At 42.5% G+C, this 20,253-nt stretch overlaps 1 protein-coding gene across 1 annotated transcript in view; it reads left to right on the top strand.

Annotated features, from left to right (window-relative positions):
- The first annotated feature begins 4,631 nt into the window (after positions 1 to 4,631).
- The window catches only part of BMPR2 (bone morphogenetic protein receptor type 2), a 114,182-nt gene continuing 98,560 nt past the window's right edge, over positions 4,632 to 20,253 (top strand). The window contains exon 1 of the mRNA XM_069860821.1: positions 4,632 to 4,726. Within this exon, the coding sequence (XP_069716922.1) occupies positions 4,681 to 4,726 (46 nt within the window). The 5' untranslated portion in view covers positions 4,632 to 4,680. The remainder of the gene's footprint in view (positions 4,727 to 20,253) is intronic.

The following is a 20,253-nucleotide window of genomic DNA, read 5'->3' on the forward strand; positions in this document are numbered from 1 at the left end:
AAATATAATTTATGGCTTGTTTTAAACTAGTTTGTTGACTTCATGAAAGGCCCTGTCAAAAAGAACAGCCCCCTGAGTCCTAACAATGATAACAGTAATGTTGCGTCAAGGCTGAAAAAGACTTAGAGAACAGTTGACCTATCCTGAGAAATCTTTTTAAAGTGCCTGAAAACGGCACCTTCTAAAAATAAAACAGGGCTCAAACTATTGTTTGATAGCTGATTTTGGTTTTATTCATGTTTTGTTCTTTTTATTTTCCACTTATTTTTCATGCTTCCAAGAGTGCATTCCATAATTTTCCATATTCCAGGTAATTAAAAATAAACACGTGCTGTGTAAAGGAGATGTTGCTAACAAGGACACGTTTAATTTCACTTAGGTACATCGTCGAATTTGCAACTGATATCAACACGTTTGTGTCTGCATCAGTATGACTGGCACCAGGGAACACCCGAGCTGCAGATCAGCCTTATTTCTCATCTCAGTGCCTCACTTAAGCATAGGGGCAGTCCCAGTGAGCTGCACGCTGCTCTGTCCTTCCAAGCTACCTTGCCCAAGGGCAAGATGCGTGCTCTGCTGTGGACTTGGTGCACATCAGACTGACATCTCGGGGAGCTTGCAGCCACCGCACCCCAGCCCCTGTGCTGCCATCCTCTGTGTCCCCTGGTGCAGCCTTGCCCTGGCTGCGAGAATGGCACAAAAAGTTGCAGAAGAGCATCTGCTTTGTAAGGTCTTTTCTCCCTCTAATTTTTAGCTGTCTAGTCTCCATTAAGTTCAATACTGTTGTTTCACTGGATAAAGTCCTTCCTGGTGGCAATGCAATGCTTCAGTCAGAATATTTTCTTTTAAATCTTGGTAAGTTTCACATATTTTCTCATCTCCCCCCTACCCTTGCCCAAACCCACACCACGGATTAACTGTGCTGCAGTTCTGCAAGTTTTCATTACCCTAAATAGTTTTCTGTGGGTTTTATTTGACATTGCTGAATATCAAATCCTAGCTTAGAGATAAAACAACATCGCAGCAAGAATTATAAATATGTTCTTGTACAAGCTCATAACAATGAATGAGTCTGATGGTGACAGTTTAGATCTCCGATTTCCTCTCACCACCGTGGGAAAAGGAAGCTGCTTCTGTGCTTAGACAGCAGCGATTACTTCCTACCTCTGTGTGGTGAAGCTGGGGTCAACCCCTCCTTGGCCTTGCCAGCTCCCGGGAAACAGGGGTGCAGTGGATCCAGCTCTGCAGGTCAGCATCGCTGCGTGGCCTGGGATGGTCACACCAGGCTAGGAGGGACCTGACCCTTGAGAAGAAGGTCTTTTGCAAAATTCAAAATAGAGCAGGGAAGGAGAAACTCTTGCAGACTGCTGGGATTGCAAGTCTGGGAGATTAGTCCAAGGACCTGATCAGGCGAAGCAGATCCACAGCCCCATGGCCTTCACAGGGGTGTTTTCTTGATCAGGATCTGGGCTTTGTTAAGCCGAGAGGAAACAATTGTATTAAAAAATGGCACACCCTGTTCCTTCTTTCTAGGAAAACACAGAACAAAAATCCAATCCATTTTGTGGAGAGAAAACAAGAAAAGTAAATATTTTACGGCAGAATATCTGTTTTGTACAATTTCTTGTAGCGAAGAACTCTCAGTATTAATTAATGAGCCAAAACTAGAATCATTAAAACAAAGGAGACTTCTGTCATTTACTTCAGGCTGAGCAGGTTTTGATACTCGTCATAAACAATTACAGTAATTTTCTTTTACCATCTGTACAGTGAAAGTGCTGTGCAACCCACACAGTTAGGTCCCAGTTTCCTGTGAACAAAATAGATCTTGCTTCTTCTATTGGTTGGGCAGAAGGTAGGTTGTGTAGTTTGGTGTCTTTGCTGAACCAGAAAAGAGCACTCTATTTTGGCCCCACCAAAAATAATACTCAGTGTTGGGGTTTTTTTCTTCTCTTGGATGTAAAACTATTTTATTTGTTGTAGGCTGCTTTGTTTTCTTTTTTTTTTTTTTCTTTCTCCCAATGGTTATTCTTGACAGTTCACATTCCACAAATAACAGGAAGGATACTGGGGTTCACATGTGGTTGCAGCTCTGGAGAGCAGCAATACAAATTACAATCTGGGACTCTATATTTTGTTGTGTCTCACCTATATCCGTTGGATTTGCATGGACTGAAAGTAAAAGATATTGTAAAAAACTTTCAAAACATTTTTATAGCTGTCACCCACATAAACTCAGCTTGACCATACGAATCACAGAATAGTTAGGGTTGGAAAGGACCTTAAAGATCACCTAGTTCCAATCCCCCTGCCATGGGCAGACTACTCGTCTGGCTGAAGCATCACAAAGATAAAAATCCAATTAGAATTTATTTAATAGTTCTCTTGATGATGCAAGAATTGGATTACATGTATTCCACTTGTTACAGCTTGTGAAAAGGAATGGAGTTATACAGAAGTGTTTTATTATCATTAAAACTGCAACTCTAATTTGTAACCACACCATTTTATGTAGCAGCATTTAATAGTTTCAGGTGTGGAATTTTATTTTTTAATTTGTATTACTTGTACTCCATTCTTGAAACTGGTGTAGGAATTTAGGCACAGGGAACCATTTCCCAGAACTGACCCTTTGGAGAAGCTCTCGGATACACAGGTGCCTATTGTGCGCAGGGTGTTTTCTAGAACCTCCTTTCTATGCTGCACCCAGTAAAACTCATTTGAAAGAGCCTTGCTTGGCCAGAACATCAGACACTACATTCCAGTCACAGTTCTCCTTTTAGCTGCTGGCTTCCATTATTTCTCTGGTCCTGTGTAATATAGCAAAGGTTAAAGCACACAAACAGCACAGCAAGCTGACTTTATCTTTGTTTTGAAATCATAAAATCTCTTTAAGAGGCAGACGATGGTTTTGTCTGGGAGAGTCAAGTGGCTTAAGCTCTGTGAGCCGGGTAGAGCTCCTGTAACAGAGGGGTGGCTCTCCAAGGGAGAGGAACAGGTACCATTGTCAGTGCTCACTGTGGAGCTCAGCAAGGATGGCAACAACAGGGGCCTGGAGGACAAGGCAGAATCTTTGGGGTTTTTGAAAGGAAAGCATTCAAAGCTTATGCAATCTCACAGCCTGCATAATGTTATTTTTCTTGTTACTGTTAAGCATGGGTTTGTGATTCCTGAGCTCATGCTTCCCTGCTGAGGGGCTCTCAAACCTGCTCCCCGCTGTCTGTCTGGAGCAGGGGGCCCTTCCCGGGCAGGTACTGGGAGCCTTCCCCATGCCAGGCAAGGCCTGGGCCTGGCTCACAGGGCCACCCCTCACCTCCAGAGGCCCTGCTCACCTCAGAATCATGGAATGGTTTGGGTTGGAAAGGACCTTAAAGCCCATAGAGTTCTAAACCCCCTACCATGGGCGGGCACATCTCCCACCAGCTCAGGCTGCCCAAGGCCCCATCCAACCTGGCCTTGAACACCTCCCGGGATGGGGCAGCCACAGCTTCCCTGGGCAACCTGGGCCAGCGCCTCATGACCCACACAGGAAAACATTTCTTCCTAATGTCCAACCTCATTCACAGAATCACAGAATAACCAGGCTGGACGAGACCCACCGGATAATCGAGTCCAACCGTTCCTATCAAAGCTCTCCCCTCTTTCAGCTTAAAACTGTTCCCCGTCACCTTATCCCTGCACTTCCTGATAAAGAACCCCTCCCCAGCTTTCCTGGAGCCCCCTTTCAGCCCTGGAAGGCTGCTCTAAGCCCCCCCCCCCACTCTCCTCACGACACCCTTCATCTCCAGCCGACGGCGGAGCGCCCCCCGCCCCCAATATGGCTGCCGCTCCGCGCGCCCCGCCCACTGCGGGCCCCTCTCTCCCTACCTGGAGGCCACCTCTCTATGGTGGGGGGAGGGGGAGCGGCGGCGGGGCGCGGCGGAGGCTGGGCGCAGGGGGCGTGGCCTGGGGAAAGGGGGCGGGGCGAGGGGCGCGGGCCGGGCCGGCGGCGGGGAGCGAGTCCCCTTTGTGTCCGCAGCCGCCGGGGCGGGGCGGGGGCGCGAGCCGGGGAGGGGCGGCCTCGGGGGTGGGGGGGACTGAGCACGTGATCGGCGGAGGGCGAGGGAGGGGGGCAGGAGGAGGAGAGAGAAGGAGGAGGGGGGCAGGAGGAGGAGGAGAGGGGCAGGAGGAGGAGAGGGGGAGGAGGAGGAGGAGGCAGGAGGAGCAGAAGGAGGAGGAGGAAGGGGGCAGGAGGAGGAGAAGGAGGGGGGCAGGAGGAGGAGGAGAGGGGCAGGAGAGAGGGGCAGGAGGAGGAGAGGGGCAGGAGGAGGAGGAGCAGAAGGAGGAGGAGGAGGAGGAGGAGGAGGAGGAGGCACAGGAGGAGGCACAGGAGGAGGAGGCAGGAGGAGTAGGGGGGCAGGAGAGGGAGGAGGAGACAGGAGAGGGAGGAGGAGGCAGTGGGAGGAGGCAGGCGGAGAAGGCGGAGGGCGCAGGAGGCGCGGTGCTGGCGGCCGCGGGGCGATGGGGCCGTAGGGTCGCGGCGCGGCCGCCCTGCCTGGCCCTGCGGCGGCCGGGGGGCGATGTCCCGGCGCGGGGCGGCGGCCGCGGGGCGCTGAGACCGCCGCATCCTCGCCTTTTTTCTTTTTTTTTTTGGTTTTTTTTTCTTTCGCCCTGTGGCTGCCGCCCTCTCCGCCGCCGGGGATGCGCGCTCCGGCGCTCCTGCTCCTGCTCGCCGGGGCCGCGGCCGGTAAGTACCGGGGGACCCGCGGCGTCCCCGTCCCCGCCCCCCCCCGGGACCCCCGGGGCCCCCGGCAGCCCCAGCGTGCGGCGCCGGGACGGATTCCACCCGCTGCGTGCGAACGAGCTCGCGCCGCTTCGGAGCCCTCGTCCCGTGGCTCCTTCCAGCTTGGGGGGGTGGGAAAAAAAAGGGAAAAAAAAAAGAAAAAATAAAAAGAGCTCGCCTTTTCGCTTCGCGGGCCTCGCCCAGGCGACGCGGGGAGTTTTAATGTATGTTTTAATATATATATGTTAATCGCCGGCTGAGCCCTGCCTGCCCGGCTGGGGGATCTGTGGGCACAGCCATTTTTAATTTTATCGGCATCGCTGCTTTTTAGGGGCCTTCAGCCTGGGCTGCGGGCGGAGAAGGAGCTTTCTGCCAGGTGCCGAGGGGGATTGCTCTTCTCGGAGGAGAACAGAGCGAAAACGGACCTATTTCCATTGTGGGTTGTGATTATAGAACGCCCACACCGACTACTGAATGCGTGTAGATATATATAAATATATATTCTTTTTCCTTGGAGGAGATACAAAGCAAAAATGTGGCTATTTCCCTTACAAGTTTTGATTATAGAACGCTCACACTGGCTGCAGAATGTAGCTATGTATACCTGCTGCGATGTATATGTGTTTTTTTTCTTAGAAGAGATAGGAAGCAAAAATGTGTCTATTTCCCTCATCGCTTGTGCTCGCAGAACGCTCACACTGACAACTGAATGTGTGTGTATATATATATATATTTATATACATACTTACTGCAATATATATGTTTTTTTCTTAGAAGAGATAGCCACATTTTTGCTTCCGATTTCCCTCATGAGCTGTGATCGTAGAACGCTCACTCTGACTGCTGAATTTATATATATATATATATACACACATCTATACTTACTGCAAGATATATATATATATATATTCTGGTTTTGGAGGAGATACAAAGCAAAAATGCGGCTATTTCCCTCATGAGCTGTGATCATGGAATGATCATGCTAACTGCTGAATGTATATACATGTATTTACTGCGATGTATATATATATTTTTTTCTTGGAGGAGATATAGGAGCAAAAATGTGGCTGTTTCCCTAGACTGTGGTGATCATAGAACAAGGACAGTCGTGCTGAATGCCAAAAGATCTTGAAGAGTACTCTCTTTTTAAGGAGAAGTTGGAAGCATATGTTCTAAGAGCATCCTTAATCATATTTTTGGACACTCTAGATGTATTTTTAGTGTTGGGAAGCTCAGTGTCAGACAGGTAGGGTGTTGGGCTGTGATATTGGAAGAGAGATATGTATTGGTCTGGCATCTTAGGTTTTCTCTTATGGTGACAGATGAGCAGGTTGGAGCCTGCTGAGCATTACCGAGCTTTGTTAGGCACTAATGGCAATTCTTGCTGTATGCATTTTGCAGCAGTTTTGGGAGACTCTTAGGACTTTGGTCTCTTTTTACTAATTGGGTTCCAATTTGCAGTGCTTGCTTTTTTTAGTGTTATCTTGTAATCTGATGTGTATAATTCATAACTGAGTCCTTGTAAGAAAATTGCTGCGTCTTGCCGAGTTGAGCCAATGAGGTGGTTCCTATGTTGCATTTTGGTCAGGTTTTTAAATGGAATTATTTGTCAAAGTCAAAGGTACTTGGTGTCATTATTAGGAAAATCCTGTAAATAAAATATTTAAGTGGCTCCTTCACTGCTCTGACTGGGTAGTCCCTGTGCTTCTGCTTTTTATGAGGTCTCTTTCAGGAAGGTATTTAAGTGAAAATGTTGCCTGTATGGTGCTGACCTTTGCCTGCCATTATTTTAGATGGATGTCTGCAGCATCTCTCGGTGGTAGTTCCTGAGGAGCCGTTTTCTTTTTTTTTTGTTTCTTTTCTGGAAGAAAAGGGACTTTTGAAGGTCAAAAGTCTTGATATGAAAGCACGTCAATCAAGAATGCCCAGCACCTCAGCTTTTTTCTTTCAAATACAAATTTTGAAAATTGTAGGCTTTTTTTTTCCCCCCTTCGTGAAAACTTCAGGGAGTTGGCAATTTCTTAGCCCTGATTGAGGGAGGGAGAAGAATTACTGAATGAGCGAGTACGGATTTGAACCAGGCCAAGGGCTGGGCAGGTGCGGGAGGAGCCCGTTTGCAGAGTTTTGCCAATTCACCTCAATCCTGACTGGGCAACAGCGTTCCTCGTGTTTCAGTTCTGGTTTTGCATTCTTAAGAGGGCATTAACGATGCTAGCTTGTTTGGTTATTTTGGGAGCAGGAACCTATTTTCCCATTGTGATTTATTTCTTAATTGTGAGATTTTAGCAATCTGCGTTTCAGTTCGTAATCCTCTGTAAAAGTAATTACACGACTGATTGGAGCTTTATTTAAAGTAACTAACGATGGATTTTAAGTTCGCACTGCATTTCAGGAAAAAGATGTCTATACATGGGGAAGCTACACTAATGTGTAATTCTGCCCTTTTATGTTCATGAAAGAGCCAACACTCTTTCTTCTCTTCCCCTCCCCCAGAGTATGAACTGTGTGCTCCCATCACAGTGAAAATGCTGCCTTTGTAGCTCTGAAACCCCCTATTAATTCTTACTTCTGATTAGCGAATGGATAGTATATCTCAGCAGTGTATAAATTGAGTGTTTGTAAATGCAAACCCATGACATCAGAAGGAAAGCATTTTCATAACAGGTTTATAAATTTCTGTCTGGAGGAGAATATCTGGGCCTCCTTGGGGAGTGCTCCACAAAGAGCTGGGCTTGCTGTGGCCTGGAAAGGAAAGATGTAAAGATGCATAAAGAAGACAAAGAAAAAAAAATCTTACATCAGGGCCATAGATGACAGTTTCACTCCTAATCTGGAATATGAATGAAGAAAGAAGGTAGTTCTTTCTTCTCCTTTTTAACTGAAGATGTAATGAAGAACTGGCTCTAGAGTCAGAATTATTTGCTGATTATTAGGTTAAAGATACTACTGGCATTCTCTGTAAAATCTAGATCTTAACAGGTATCTGATAACTCTTTATTTAAATCCCTTGTATAGGGAAATATAAGGACATTTTTGCTGTACCAGTCCTCAGTAAAATCTGAGGGGTTTAAGAAGTTATATTGGAAAAAAATGGTTTGCGCCATTTTGTTCTTTATTTCGCAAATGACTTGAAATACCTCTTTGTAAATCTTTTGTTTAGAACTATGAGACATAGTTATACACCCTAATATTTTAGAGGATTTGGATGCGTTAACAGTGAGGGTTGTCTGAAGAGGTGGTTGGTGAACCTTTAAGCTGTTCCGCAATATTGCTGAAGAATTTTGTTTGGGTGTTCATATGGGCCTGATGTTAAAGATATAATCTTTCCTCATTTCACTTGCTTGCCTTCTGTGATATGCAATACTAAACCACTTTTCCTTCTTTATACGTATCCAGGGTAGACAGCATTCCATTGTCTAATATGTAAATTATTTGTGGAAAGTATAAAGTGAAAATTAAAGCAAGCAGAATTTCCTTTTATCTCTGGAAGTCTTTCCATAAGTCTGTATCCATGTGGCTCAGCAGGGCTGCAGAATTTTCAGAGTGAATGAAATTGGATAGAGATTGAAGTATTTTTTTTTAATGATCATGTAAATTATTAACTAAGACGGATGAACTGAAGCATCTTCACCCAATTGTGTCTTGCCAGTTAAAGTTACTTCAGTGTCTCAACATAATTTATTTGAAATATGAATTGTGTGACATGAGGAAAAGCCTCCTTTGGCTATTCAACTCAGTTCTTCTAATTCAGTATTTTGAATTTGTAAATGACTCTGTCTCTTGCATATTAAGCAGCTTTTCAACCTATCTGCACCCCAACTTCTCTGTCCTTACTAGAGCTGTACCCATTGTCTGTGGCTCATTCAGATGTAATCTAAGACTTAAATTTATTTGTCTGACTTCAGAGCTGTCTCAGCAGTATTAGCCTGGCAGATGGAAACAGACTTTGCTGGGGTGGTGCGGTGGGTATGCTTGATGGATCACCACGTCCACAAGTGCAGCCTGTATGCCAGACTAGGGCTTCATCAACCGTCTAGTTGTGTAAAGAAATAGTGTAGCTGTGAAAGCACAAGGTTCTGCACAGAGCCACCCACCCTGCTGAGTGGAGCCTTTTTCCATTAGGTAAACTGGCCTGTATGAACTGCTGCGATGTTTTGGCTGAGGTGCTTCCAGTTTCTGAGCCAACCTTGGTATTTCTGTACTGTGCTGTGAGGAGATGGGAGCTGCACTCATCAGGTAGCCAAGTAGCCCAGATTTACAACATTACACAGATACCTACTTAACTTGGTATGAATGGGTTTACCCTCGAGGAAACCAAGTGTAAAAGCTTGGCTGAATTGTCTGCCTATCCTCTGGTAAAGGCAGGCAAGCCTTCATTCACCCAGGACAGAGGGAAGCATAACTGTATTTCCTATGTATTTCTTATGGTGAACTTTATACAAAGTGGTTGTTTTGATTGCACCTCTCTAGCACATTTTATTAACTTCTCTAAAAAAAAAAATTTATTGACATTTGCATTGTTTCCTCCCTGCCTTTTTATGTTCCATTAGGTATTTCCCAATAGTCTATATAGTCAGTGGCATTGTTTCTTTGGTAGGATCATAGAATAGAACCATAGAATCACCAGGTTGGAAAAGACCCACCAGATCGAGTCCAACCATCCCTGTCAAACACTAAACCATGCCCCTCAGCACCTAGTCCACCCGTCCCTTAAACACCTCTAGGGAAGGTGTCTCAACCACCTCCCTGGGCCGCCTGTTGCAGTGCCCAATGACCCTTTAGGAAAAAATTTTTCACGGAATGTTCAGCCTAAACCTCCCCTGGCGGAGCTTGATGCCATTAGATACCACCTTCCTCTGACTTGCTTACTGGATGGAGGAGAAATTTCGTATGTTAGGTTCTTCAGAAATGCTTTATTCGTAACAATACAGTGCACCGCTTACTGTCACTGGAACTATAATGTGTTTGGACTCAATCTGACCGTGCCATGAATGTGTGGTGTCATTTTCTGAGCAGAATCTAACTTTTCCAACCAGAGCTGTGTGTAGGCAGTGTATAAAGTTTTATTCGGAACAAAATGTTTATGCCCTGAATAAAACAGTCTTAGCGATGCTTTATATTGGGAAGGACAGGAATCTCTGCATAGCTTGCAGGCAGTTTTAAACATTAATTTTATTAAGCTTGTGTGTTTAGTGGAACTGTTCTCTGGTTGAATTTCAATTTAAAATTAAGTGATATAGAAAAAAATATTCTCAAAACCACTAATATTTCAATACTCAAGCTGATTTTCTGTGGGTTGGCTTTCTTTTTTTCTTTCTTTTGTTTTCTTTTGACTTCTTTTGTTTTCTTTATTTTGCTTTTATTTTCTTTTGTTTTCCTCCTTCCCTGAAACGTAAGTTCACAGAAGTATAAGGCTGTAAGTGACTGTTTCCTCCAGTGAAGAGGGATTTCACAGCTTATGTAGGTAGTCTGTCCTGTTACAGTTTTAATAATATCACAGTTTTAATAATACATCAGTAGTAGTTTTTTCCCCTCCTCCATTCTAATGCATGATTGATTAAGATATGCCTTAATTAATAGGTGCAATCCATCTGAATGTGTAGTGTGGAATATGTACACGGACAATTGCCAGGGAACTCAGTCTTGATAAGTTCATATGATGAAGTGCAGTGTGTCCACTTAGCTACAGGAATTCGTGATGGGAAACTTGAGTTGACTCTCAGTGATGTAAAATGAAGTTTTTGCAACTTTAAAAAACTGACTTTGAAAACTTTACTGTTCCTAAAATTTTGATTTCTGATGGCGCCCTCCTGACTGGAGTGGTCTGTTAATTGCGGAGCTGGGAGTTGAGCTGAGCAGGAGCCGTAGGAGCGGGCTTGGATGGGAGAGGTCAGTCTGGGTGTGGAACCAAGAGGAAGAAAACCTAGCAGGATAGTAGAGATTTGAAAGGATAAAGGATGAAGGATTCAATCTGTTTTGCAGTGGGATGTAAACTAAGGCGTATTAGAGATCCAGACAGAGATGGTGTCCTAAGTTTGTCAGAGTTGATTGGAAGTTAGTGCCTGCAGTTGTGTGGTGGAATGAAGTTTTTGTGCTGGAGGAGAAAAAGAAAGCATAGTTGTAGGTAGCAGCTTTGAAGATTTCAGCTCTCTTCTGTGAGGTTGAGAGGCTTAGTTATTTAGATAATGCCTTTACCTTCCTCCCCTTCCCTTAGTCTCAGACGTTTGGAAACCACAGGGGTTTTGGGTGGTGATGGCATTCTTGGGTTGGCAGGGAATCATGCTTTTTGTTTTAAACTTTACAGGGGTGTCTACCTTCTGGATCTCTCAGTACTTTGTATTTTCTATTTTGTTTCTTATTTCTGTGAGAGGGAGAGAGGAAGGGAAAGAAGGTACTGTGGACAAAGAACACTGTCATTACCATCTGCGAACCCTTCCATCTCCACCAGTATCTTATGAATCTGCAGGCCCATTTCAACCATATGCAAACAATGCTAAAAGGCTCAAGAGATTAATTTGCTACTGTTTTTATGAAAACTAGGAACTGAATAAACGAGACAATTGCAAGGTAGGGGTCTCCCAGGGGGAAAGAAGAGCAGAACTCAGTCCAGGTAATATTCCTTGCTTAAAACTGCCTACCCAGTCAGTGCAGGGATGCTGGCAATCTTGTTGATGCATACACCATTCTGGACGAAGCACAGTATATTTTGTCTTCTGTTCACGCAGTGTGCTGTAGGAGATCTGAGGGAGAACTGGGGATCCCTTTTCTGGAAGGGGTGGGAGTTAGGCAAGACGTGTGGGAGAAAGGGCATGTTTATAGACTTAGTCTGCTGCTTGTGGTACAACTTGTGTTTCCGAGACACAATTTTTGTAAACTAAATTTCCAAAATGGTGCCCAAATCACTTTACTGGATGATTACCATCCATTTATGACTTCACAGTGTGTATGAGTAACTTGCATTTTATTGTATGCATTGTTTTTCACACTTTCAAAACTGGATTTAATTTGATTATCCTGTGTATGCACTCAGCTTTAGTTCACATATCCCAGACACTAAACTTCTTATCTTTTCCAGTGATGCTGTAACTTAACGCTTTTTCTGTGGTCTCTTTAAACGTTTGTTACATATGATACTTACTTGAACCTGTGAACTGCATGAAAAATAGATTTATTATTTCTGTTAAGTAGAAGTAATGGAAAGGCACGTACTGTCACCTTCTGTGTTGGAGTAAATGGCAGACAATGGCACAGCTCATGGTGCAGTGAACTTCTGAGCTGCTGCACTGACTGTCACTGGCAAGTGGGCTGCCTAGTGCTGGCAGCAGTGTTCAGCAGCTCGTGCTATGACTTATAGCCAAAAGCTGATACTACATTCATGCTCCTTGTTCTACTGTACATACTTGTCCTATTTTGAGTTGTAAGCGGGATGGATGTAAGGAAATATAGGTAAGAGGCTTTTTTTTTATTTTTGAGTGGGATGACTGAAAGTATAATCGTAGGTCATGTACGTTAATTGGGCTCCTTAATTTATAGATTAGAGAACGCAGCGCTTAATTAATAGCGAAGTATTGGGCGTTGGCAGTGTCATCTCCCAAGCTCATCATTCTTGGCATGAAGTGCACTTCCCTCTGCATAAGTCACAAAGGTCAGGTTCACCCGGTGTGAGAAGCTTTAGCATAGTTCAGTGACAAGAACAACTAACTAAACACGCTCTTCTTTTCTTGCTTTTGCCTTATCAGGCTTACTCAGTTTGGCTTCCTTTCTGTTAAAAATAAAAGATTTTATTTTTGTAACCAGAGTGGCATGGGTACAGATACTTGGGGGAAAAAACCTCTTAGATCATCCATGTGAGAGAACCTTAATTAGATTTTCCAAGAATTTAAGCTAATTTACAGTCCTTTGCTATTCTGAAATTTGTTAGACTTGACAAACATGTATTGGGGAAAAAACGATGGGTCATGTTGGTGTTCAAGCTATTTTCTATAGCAATGATTGTATTAAATAAATGGTCCCACAGGGGTATGTTTAGTTGTCTGCTGCTAAAAAATGTTTGCTTTTGTTAGTGGTGGAGTGGTTCTGTTGTATTTAGTTTGTTGCTGAATCTGCTTGCAAGTTAATCCTTCCTTCTGGTGCTGCCCTTCAGAGAGAAATCAGCAAAAGTGGTCTGGTTGGGGGGGCTTTGTGTTCCTGCACTTTCTAAGTTGCAAAAACCTTGGTGCGGATGTACTGTACACTGTAGATGTGTGCTATATACTGTTAACTTTGCCAGTAATTTTATTTGTTGAAAACTAAACCCTAGAAGTTATTTTACTGTGTTCCTTTGCAGACAAGGGACCTTTTTTAGCTGAAGATTAGGTTTTGGGGTTTTTTTATGATTACTAGTTCTAAAATATAAATCTTATGTTTAGTGTCTGAGGTACGAATGATGTGTAGAGCCAATATAGTAAGCTGAAGAAAACAAAGATTGCACTAGGAAAATTGTAGTTTGACTGTGGCATCGCCATACGTATGCAAAACAAAACTGGACGTTTAGCCCAGGGACAGTCTTTCTGCGTTAAAATAATTTAAGTTGTAATCGGAGAAGGATAAAAGGAACCCTGTAATGAAGTTTGTCTGGATGCCACCACGGTGTAGGTTTCTAATATTTGCATGTTTAGAGTTCTTTTCCTTTATTTCTACCTGTAATGGCCTGGCCGAGGAGCTGTAGCCGGGGCTGCTGCCTTGACTGAAATAGTGCCCTGGCCTGGGCTCTGCCAGCTGCGAGTCAGACTGTGCTGGGGCAGCGGGCAGGCTCCTGCCTGGCAGGACTTGCTGCTGGGACTGGACCTGGACACAGCTGGGAAGTGGGAGAACTTGTTCCAGCATTCGGTGCTATTCTTACTCTGCTCTGCCAGCTGGGATGAATAACTCTATGAATCTAAACGAGTGAAAAAAATGATCTGGAAACAGTTTATTTCTCCTTAAATCACGGTAAATAATTTCTCATGCTCACCGCAGCAGACTTGGATCTCTCTGTAAACTTTTTTATGTGGAACATATGCAAATCTCTGATTCTAGTGCGTATTGCACAGACACAGCAAAGATGGCTTGTTATATATATGGGGGGGGGGGTTGTAGGTGTATATATCCTCATGTACTCATTATGTTACTGAAATTTGGGCCTACCAACCTGCTTTGCTGCTAAAACCTAATATCTTAACATTAGCAAATTAGCTGCTTGCTTGCTGTTCTTAATTTCCAAAAAGTCCATCTAAGCAGATATATGACTGGTCAATTTTATACTTATTAATTATATCCAGATTCTATGAGGATGTGTTAAATAATTTCTCTTTTAGTTATATTATGATGAATCTGGCCTAATTAAATTTCAGTTAAATTTAGTCTGTAGTAGTTAATGCTGTTGCAGCAGAGCAGTTATTTGGCCGTGGTTGTTTAGCCTTGTTTTAGATGAGAATTTAAAATCTAGTAAATATTTTTTCCTGAATTTTTCAGTACAAGCTTAGAAATATGTTAAATGACAAATAAGGAGATTTTCTTCACTTATATTGTTTCCTGTCAGAGAGGTAATACCCTTAATGAAGCTGTCAGCAGATTTAGCTTCCTTTATTTTAAGAAGTTGTGGAACCGAGTGTGTGCAAAACAAACAAAACCTTAATTTGTTATTTTACTACTCTCTGTGCAGATTATATCATGCTACTTAAAATTGAACATGTGGCCTTTGGGCACAGGAATACACAGTCCAAAGATGACACAACATACTGAATGGATTTAGAAAATGGGGAAAATATGTGTAAAATAAGGAAGACTACTGATACAATAACAGTATAATAGCTCAAACAACTTCATCGCTTTACTTGGAGAATGCAAGAATATTTTCTTCTTGTTTTCCAGTGTACAGGGGAAAGGAACACAATGGGGTCCTAAGGCACTTGAAAAGTAAGTAGTGATTAATATGAGATTGGCAAGCCTATTCTGAGCAGAAGTCATTTCACTGAAGGAAATATAGAGATGTTTAAGCAGGAATGCAGTAAAAGGGATCTTAAATTGGGTCCTGCTGAGAAATGGAAGAGTTAAATATGAAAGCAACTATTCAGATGTCACATACTTCAAATCAGTCATCAAAACAAAGTCCTTCATCTTGAAGCAAATGGAGGTCTCCAAAAAAGGCAAATACTGTCAAAGTGATGTCATGGACAACAACTTGATTTTCTCAGCTGGTTTTGGAAGGGTGGGAGAAGAGTTAGTAGCAAGAGAGCTGAGCTGAGAATGTAAGGCATGCAGAGGAACGAAGAATGTGTTTTTAACAGGGTGTAAACAAAACTGGCTGGAATTGGTGATTGAGGAAGGAGAGAAGATAGGAGTAAAAGTCAAAGAGCTACACAGTTAATTAAGATTCTCATTAAAAACGCTGGGACGTGTTGGGAAGAGCGGTGACTTGTAGCACAGAAGGCAACATGTGTTACGCTCTTACTCCTCCTGTATCCTATTACAGAAAGGAGCTTGCACTAGTGAAGTGTGGAAGCATCCAGAATTGCCAGTAAATCCAGAATAGGTCACCCAGAATTGTGTCTGAACTGCAGTGTGTGTAGCTGGTACTCATAGCAGCCACAGGGTTTTGTTTGAACTGCTGGGAGTGTAAAGAAACAGATGAAAACTAAAATTTTAACTTTAAAAAAGCCCCATTTTTATGTGGCAAATAATGCAGAACTTTGCTAAGCATCATTTTATACCAAGAAGCTGGTAGTTGTGCTAACTGAAATATGAATTTGCATAGAATCCCAGTACTTTTTATGACTTTACCTCCTTGCGTTTGGTTAGGATTAATCTTCCATCAAATTGTTAAATATTTGTGAAAATCAGTGCAGTGTCTCAGCTAATGCTTAATTTAAGTGTTTGAATGACTATGGGGTTTTACAAATAATACCTATGTTTTAATGATGGTTTGCTACTAACAAGGGGAGATATGGCTCCTCTTTGGTGGCATTTTTCATGTATTTGTCATGCATATGGTATCTTTTTCTGCCAACTCCAAATCTTAAAATGTAGTTTAATAGTTTTCAGACACCAAGATCGAACGTACGTTTTACAACGCTGTTATATATAACTTTCAATCTTCCTGCAATATGTTCATGCATATAATGCAAAATAAAAACTAAACAAAAGACGTCAACAGCCTTTAGCCAGGCTTCTAATTGAAGTTAAGATGGTTTCAAGTACTAAACTTCTTACTGTATCAGCTAACTTGTCTTCTCTATCTGATTACTGAGGGGAAAATGAAAATTTATGCGGGTATTCTGTATTTAAATGGAAATTTAAATAAGTCACTTTTCCCTTTCTGTGCTTAAGTGATGCCAGTTATGAGCCTCTCAGTGTTGCTTTTTTCGCATATTTTTGTGTTCCTGCTGTAAGTTCAAAAGCGGAATCGCTTTGGGACAATGAAGTTCAGTACAATTATATTCTGTTTTCAGATGCTTTTTATACAGGATGCTGGTGTAATCCCACCAGCCTTTTTAGTATTCCAGTGTTCTGAACACTTTATTAATTTATACAGATTTACAGTTAGTTCTTAGAACTTGACACAGATTTTGGAGATTGGGCATTTTAGTAAGACTATCAGGAGACATTGATAAGTAAGGCTATTACAGTATCCCTGCTTCTCCAGCTAAAATGAGATATCCTGGCTGGATGTTGTTACGGGACAAGGTATTTATGTCTCGCTTATTTTCCTAGATTTGCCCACCCTTCTCCACCTTTGGTTTTATTATTCTTTTTAGGATGGTTAGTATAAGCATGTAATGAATTTACCTTTTTGTTACTGACACGTGCTTTCAACATGTAATTGCAGCTAAATAGTTTCACATAATCTAGGAATGCCGCATAGAAACAGTTATTACTTTTAGCTGAAATATATAATAACAAATGAGGGTGACGTATACGATGGAATCTGATAGTAAATTCCTTTGTGGCAATTACATAAAGCACTTAGTTTCAGCACTTAATTGATAACACCAGGTCTTGCTTCACTTCCGTGAGGTGTGGGAATCCAAGGTGCAGAGGTAACTGCATTCCATCAGGTTTCAGTCTAGACAGGCATGAGAGCATCATTCATCCTGTACCCAACAAGAAAGGCTAATCACCTTCTTAAAAGTGACCTTGCAGCTAAAGAATGTGCTGTGGTGGGCACACGGAAAGGCAAGTCAAGAGCTCAGTGTATCACCAGCAATACTATTCCTAGAGTTAAGGATCCTGACTTGAAAGGATGTCTGGATTGCAGAATGTTGGTTTCCTCTCATTTTATAGGAGTGGTGGTTTTTGAAAGAAATAGTTTAATGAAGTGCTGCTCAGTTAATTGTATTTGATTGAAGGAAAAGCTTGTTATCTGGTTGAGGTGGGAGGAAGTCTAAGTACACTTTTATAGCCACAAGTATTAGGAAACACTATTGGAGACTCATCTCTCTCCTTTAATTGAAGAGTAGTAGAGTGAGTTTGACTTTTTTCAAACAAGGTTTCTAAAGAAAGGGGTTTTGTTGTTTTTTTTTTTCTTTTTTTAAAGGAAATGTGTCTGCATCCAAGGCATATCGAATGTGAACGTAAAATGTCATGTAGGACAAGCTGAGCCTAGTTTAATTAGTTCTACAGTACAGGATTTGTTAGCTTGATGTCTATGTAGACACTACCAGAATCAGTTGTGGAGGGCTGCTGAGGGGAAAAATGATGGAGCTATTGAGGAAAGCGTGGAAAGGTAATTTCAAGTTTTCTTGGTGATGTGAGGACAAACAGTGAGTAGTAGATGTCCCTGGCAGCATAGGAGGCACAAGCAGTGAAATAAAACTTGGCAGCTTCAGGATAAATGTTAAGAACTGTGAAGAAAGAAATGTTAAGGGATAGGATCAATTCAGATGCAAACTAAATAGCCAATTGCTTTGCTTTAATTGCCCATGTGAATGCTCCTAACCTGCAGTGAGTGTAAGATAGCTCTTGGAGAGAAGTTGTGAGCATGCACATACCAAGTTGCTGCCGAATATTTGGTGTAAATTCCTACTGTAATTCATATTTTATCTTACCTTGCTTTGTGGCCATCATTCCTTCTCCCATGTCAATTGTTCAGCTTGAGCAGGAGGTGCAGTAACCTCTGCAGTTTAAGATCCTAGTGGAGCGTTTAAAGGAAGGAAGCTGCAAATGTTGTATTTAGCAGAGGGTGGGCAAAGTTCTAATTTTGTTTTCATTAGCAAAACCAGGATTACCTAAAAGCAGATCATTAAAACAAACATGAAATCAGTCATATAGAGCAACCACAGAAAATCATTATAACTATCTGTCTGACCTTAATTCAGCTGCTTTGTGCATAATTGTGACTTTTTATGAAGTATTTTTCTCTGCAGGATCTCTGCCTCGTTTGGTAGAAAAAGGGGTAATTTCTAGTTCTTGCAGAGAAGAGTTTCACAGTTGCAAACCTTTATCTCTCTTCCCCTTGGATGCTATACTCCCCATTTTGTAGGGGGTTCTTCATGCTTCTTTCTTGATAGTCTCTCCTCTATGCTTTCACCTATTCCCTTTGTTTCTGTTATTGTCAAAAGACATTTTTATTTAAACTTGAACATTGCTGTTTCATGCATTTCTTTGCTTTAATGAAAAGAAGCGAGTTGTATCATGTTACTAAAAAGAGATCTTTGATAAGTGCTCAAATCAACTGGGATGCTTAAAGGAAGTGCAAAAGACTGAAGTTTATTTTTCCCTGAAGGAATGCTTAGCTTCCCCAACTCATCTGGTATGCTTTCTAAAAGTGGCACTCTTATTTTTCTGCTTTTAGTGTCTGCAGAACACAGACTCTGAGAATCGCGATTGATGAATGACAGATCTTCTGTGAATGTATGATTTTTGGTGAGGGAAGTGCAGTGTAGGGCAGTCATTGCCTATGTGAACTTGGCTCAGTGTAGCCCTAGAGAGGTGGCTAGTCTGCTGAACTTCTGTTAAACATGCATGAGCTTGAGTGGGCAATTAAGGAAGCGATTTCAGAGATAGACTTAGATAATGATTTTGGAAGAATCATATTTAAGCTTTGGTGAGGATTTGGGGAGGGGGCCAGGTATGGTAAAATTGTGCAGAGGGCTATTTGAGGCCTTGGGGAACATACAGGTTCCATGCCACAGGTTTCCAAACTGTTTCTTCTATAGTGCATTTTATTCAAGAGTTCAGGGCATGTGAAACGCAAGCTGGTAATGTATTTTTTCACTATGCTTAGAAGCAAACCAAAATTACTCTCAATACTGTCACCTGTTGTACAGGGGGTGGAGAGGGTGTGACAGTTCAAAAAGAAAACCATCATGCTCTCTTCGAGATCTGGATCTGTTCGTTAGTGTGACAGTGGATACCTTTCCTTGTAGTTCTGCTAGAATTCTTTTGAACTCTCATCTTTGTGTTTGGAGTTGTATTGCGCAAGACTGATGAGATCGGGCTTTGGAAGTTAGCTTAGAACTGCCGTGGCCTTTGCTTGCTCTGCCCTTCCTATCCTTCCGGTTTTTATTCACAAAATGTATACAAATGTGAATACAAAGACTGTCCTCATCTCAAATGTCTCCGCTTGAGGAAAAGAAGAGTTCCTCTCTCCTGTCCCAGACTTGGCATGTGATGACATTTATCCAGTTCTGGTGAGGAGTGCAGAAAACTTGTAGCATATGATAATAAACCTCTCATAGCTTTAAGATAAACAGAATTAAACTAGAGGCAGAGTTAACTAGGTCTTTAGCAATGATACTCTTAGAGAGAAGCTCCTAAGTTCCTCTTTAATGATCCACCAAATATTTGCTTTCGCTTATCAGGAGCTGACAAACCACACAGTGCTGTCTGTCTCCACAGATTCCTCTGCTCGAGTCAAATTGTCTGGAGTGCAAATGCTCACACCAAGTAGCAGTGCTTCAGGAACACAAGCAAAATATGTTTGTGTGAGAGCTGAGTAGTGGGAGCACCAGCAGCATTAAACACCAGCGAATTAAACCTGGATCCCTGCCTGGGCTGCTGGTTCGTGTTCAGGGCTTTACCTTGTTAAGGCTCGCTGTTTGTGTGGAACAAAAATAGATGCAATTGAAGGCAAAGTTGCCTGCTGCCCTCATGGGCAGAAGTTGGTTTGGAAGCAGTAAGCGGCTTTTGCTTTCAACCTGTTGACAATGTTGAAGACAGGACATTGCTGCAAGCTGCAAGCCCAGGTAGTTTGTAAAAGTAGCAGAGAGAAAAGGAAACAGTACTTAGGACTGCTGGATAGGGCAAAGAAAGGAAACGGGAGCCTCCCTTGAGTGCAGCCACTAAGCAAAATAGTTAAAAATAGCTGCTTTTCCCCTATAAGCAATTGTCTAAGTTGCCATAAATCTTGTTGTTTCTTGGCAGCTTGAGACAAGTCTCATTCCCGGGATTTTCTGTTCTGAGACGCCAGTTGTGTTCTGAGAACTTGTGCTGCGCACACCACTGATGATTGCAGTTTCCATGTTTAAAAGAAA

Source organism: Phaenicophaeus curvirostris, chromosome 7 (genome assembly GCF_032191515.1).
Source record: "Phaenicophaeus curvirostris isolate KB17595 chromosome 7, BPBGC_Pcur_1.0, whole genome shotgun sequence".
In the NCBI taxonomy this organism is placed as follows: Eukaryota; Metazoa; Chordata; class Aves; order Cuculiformes; family Cuculidae; genus Phaenicophaeus; species Phaenicophaeus curvirostris.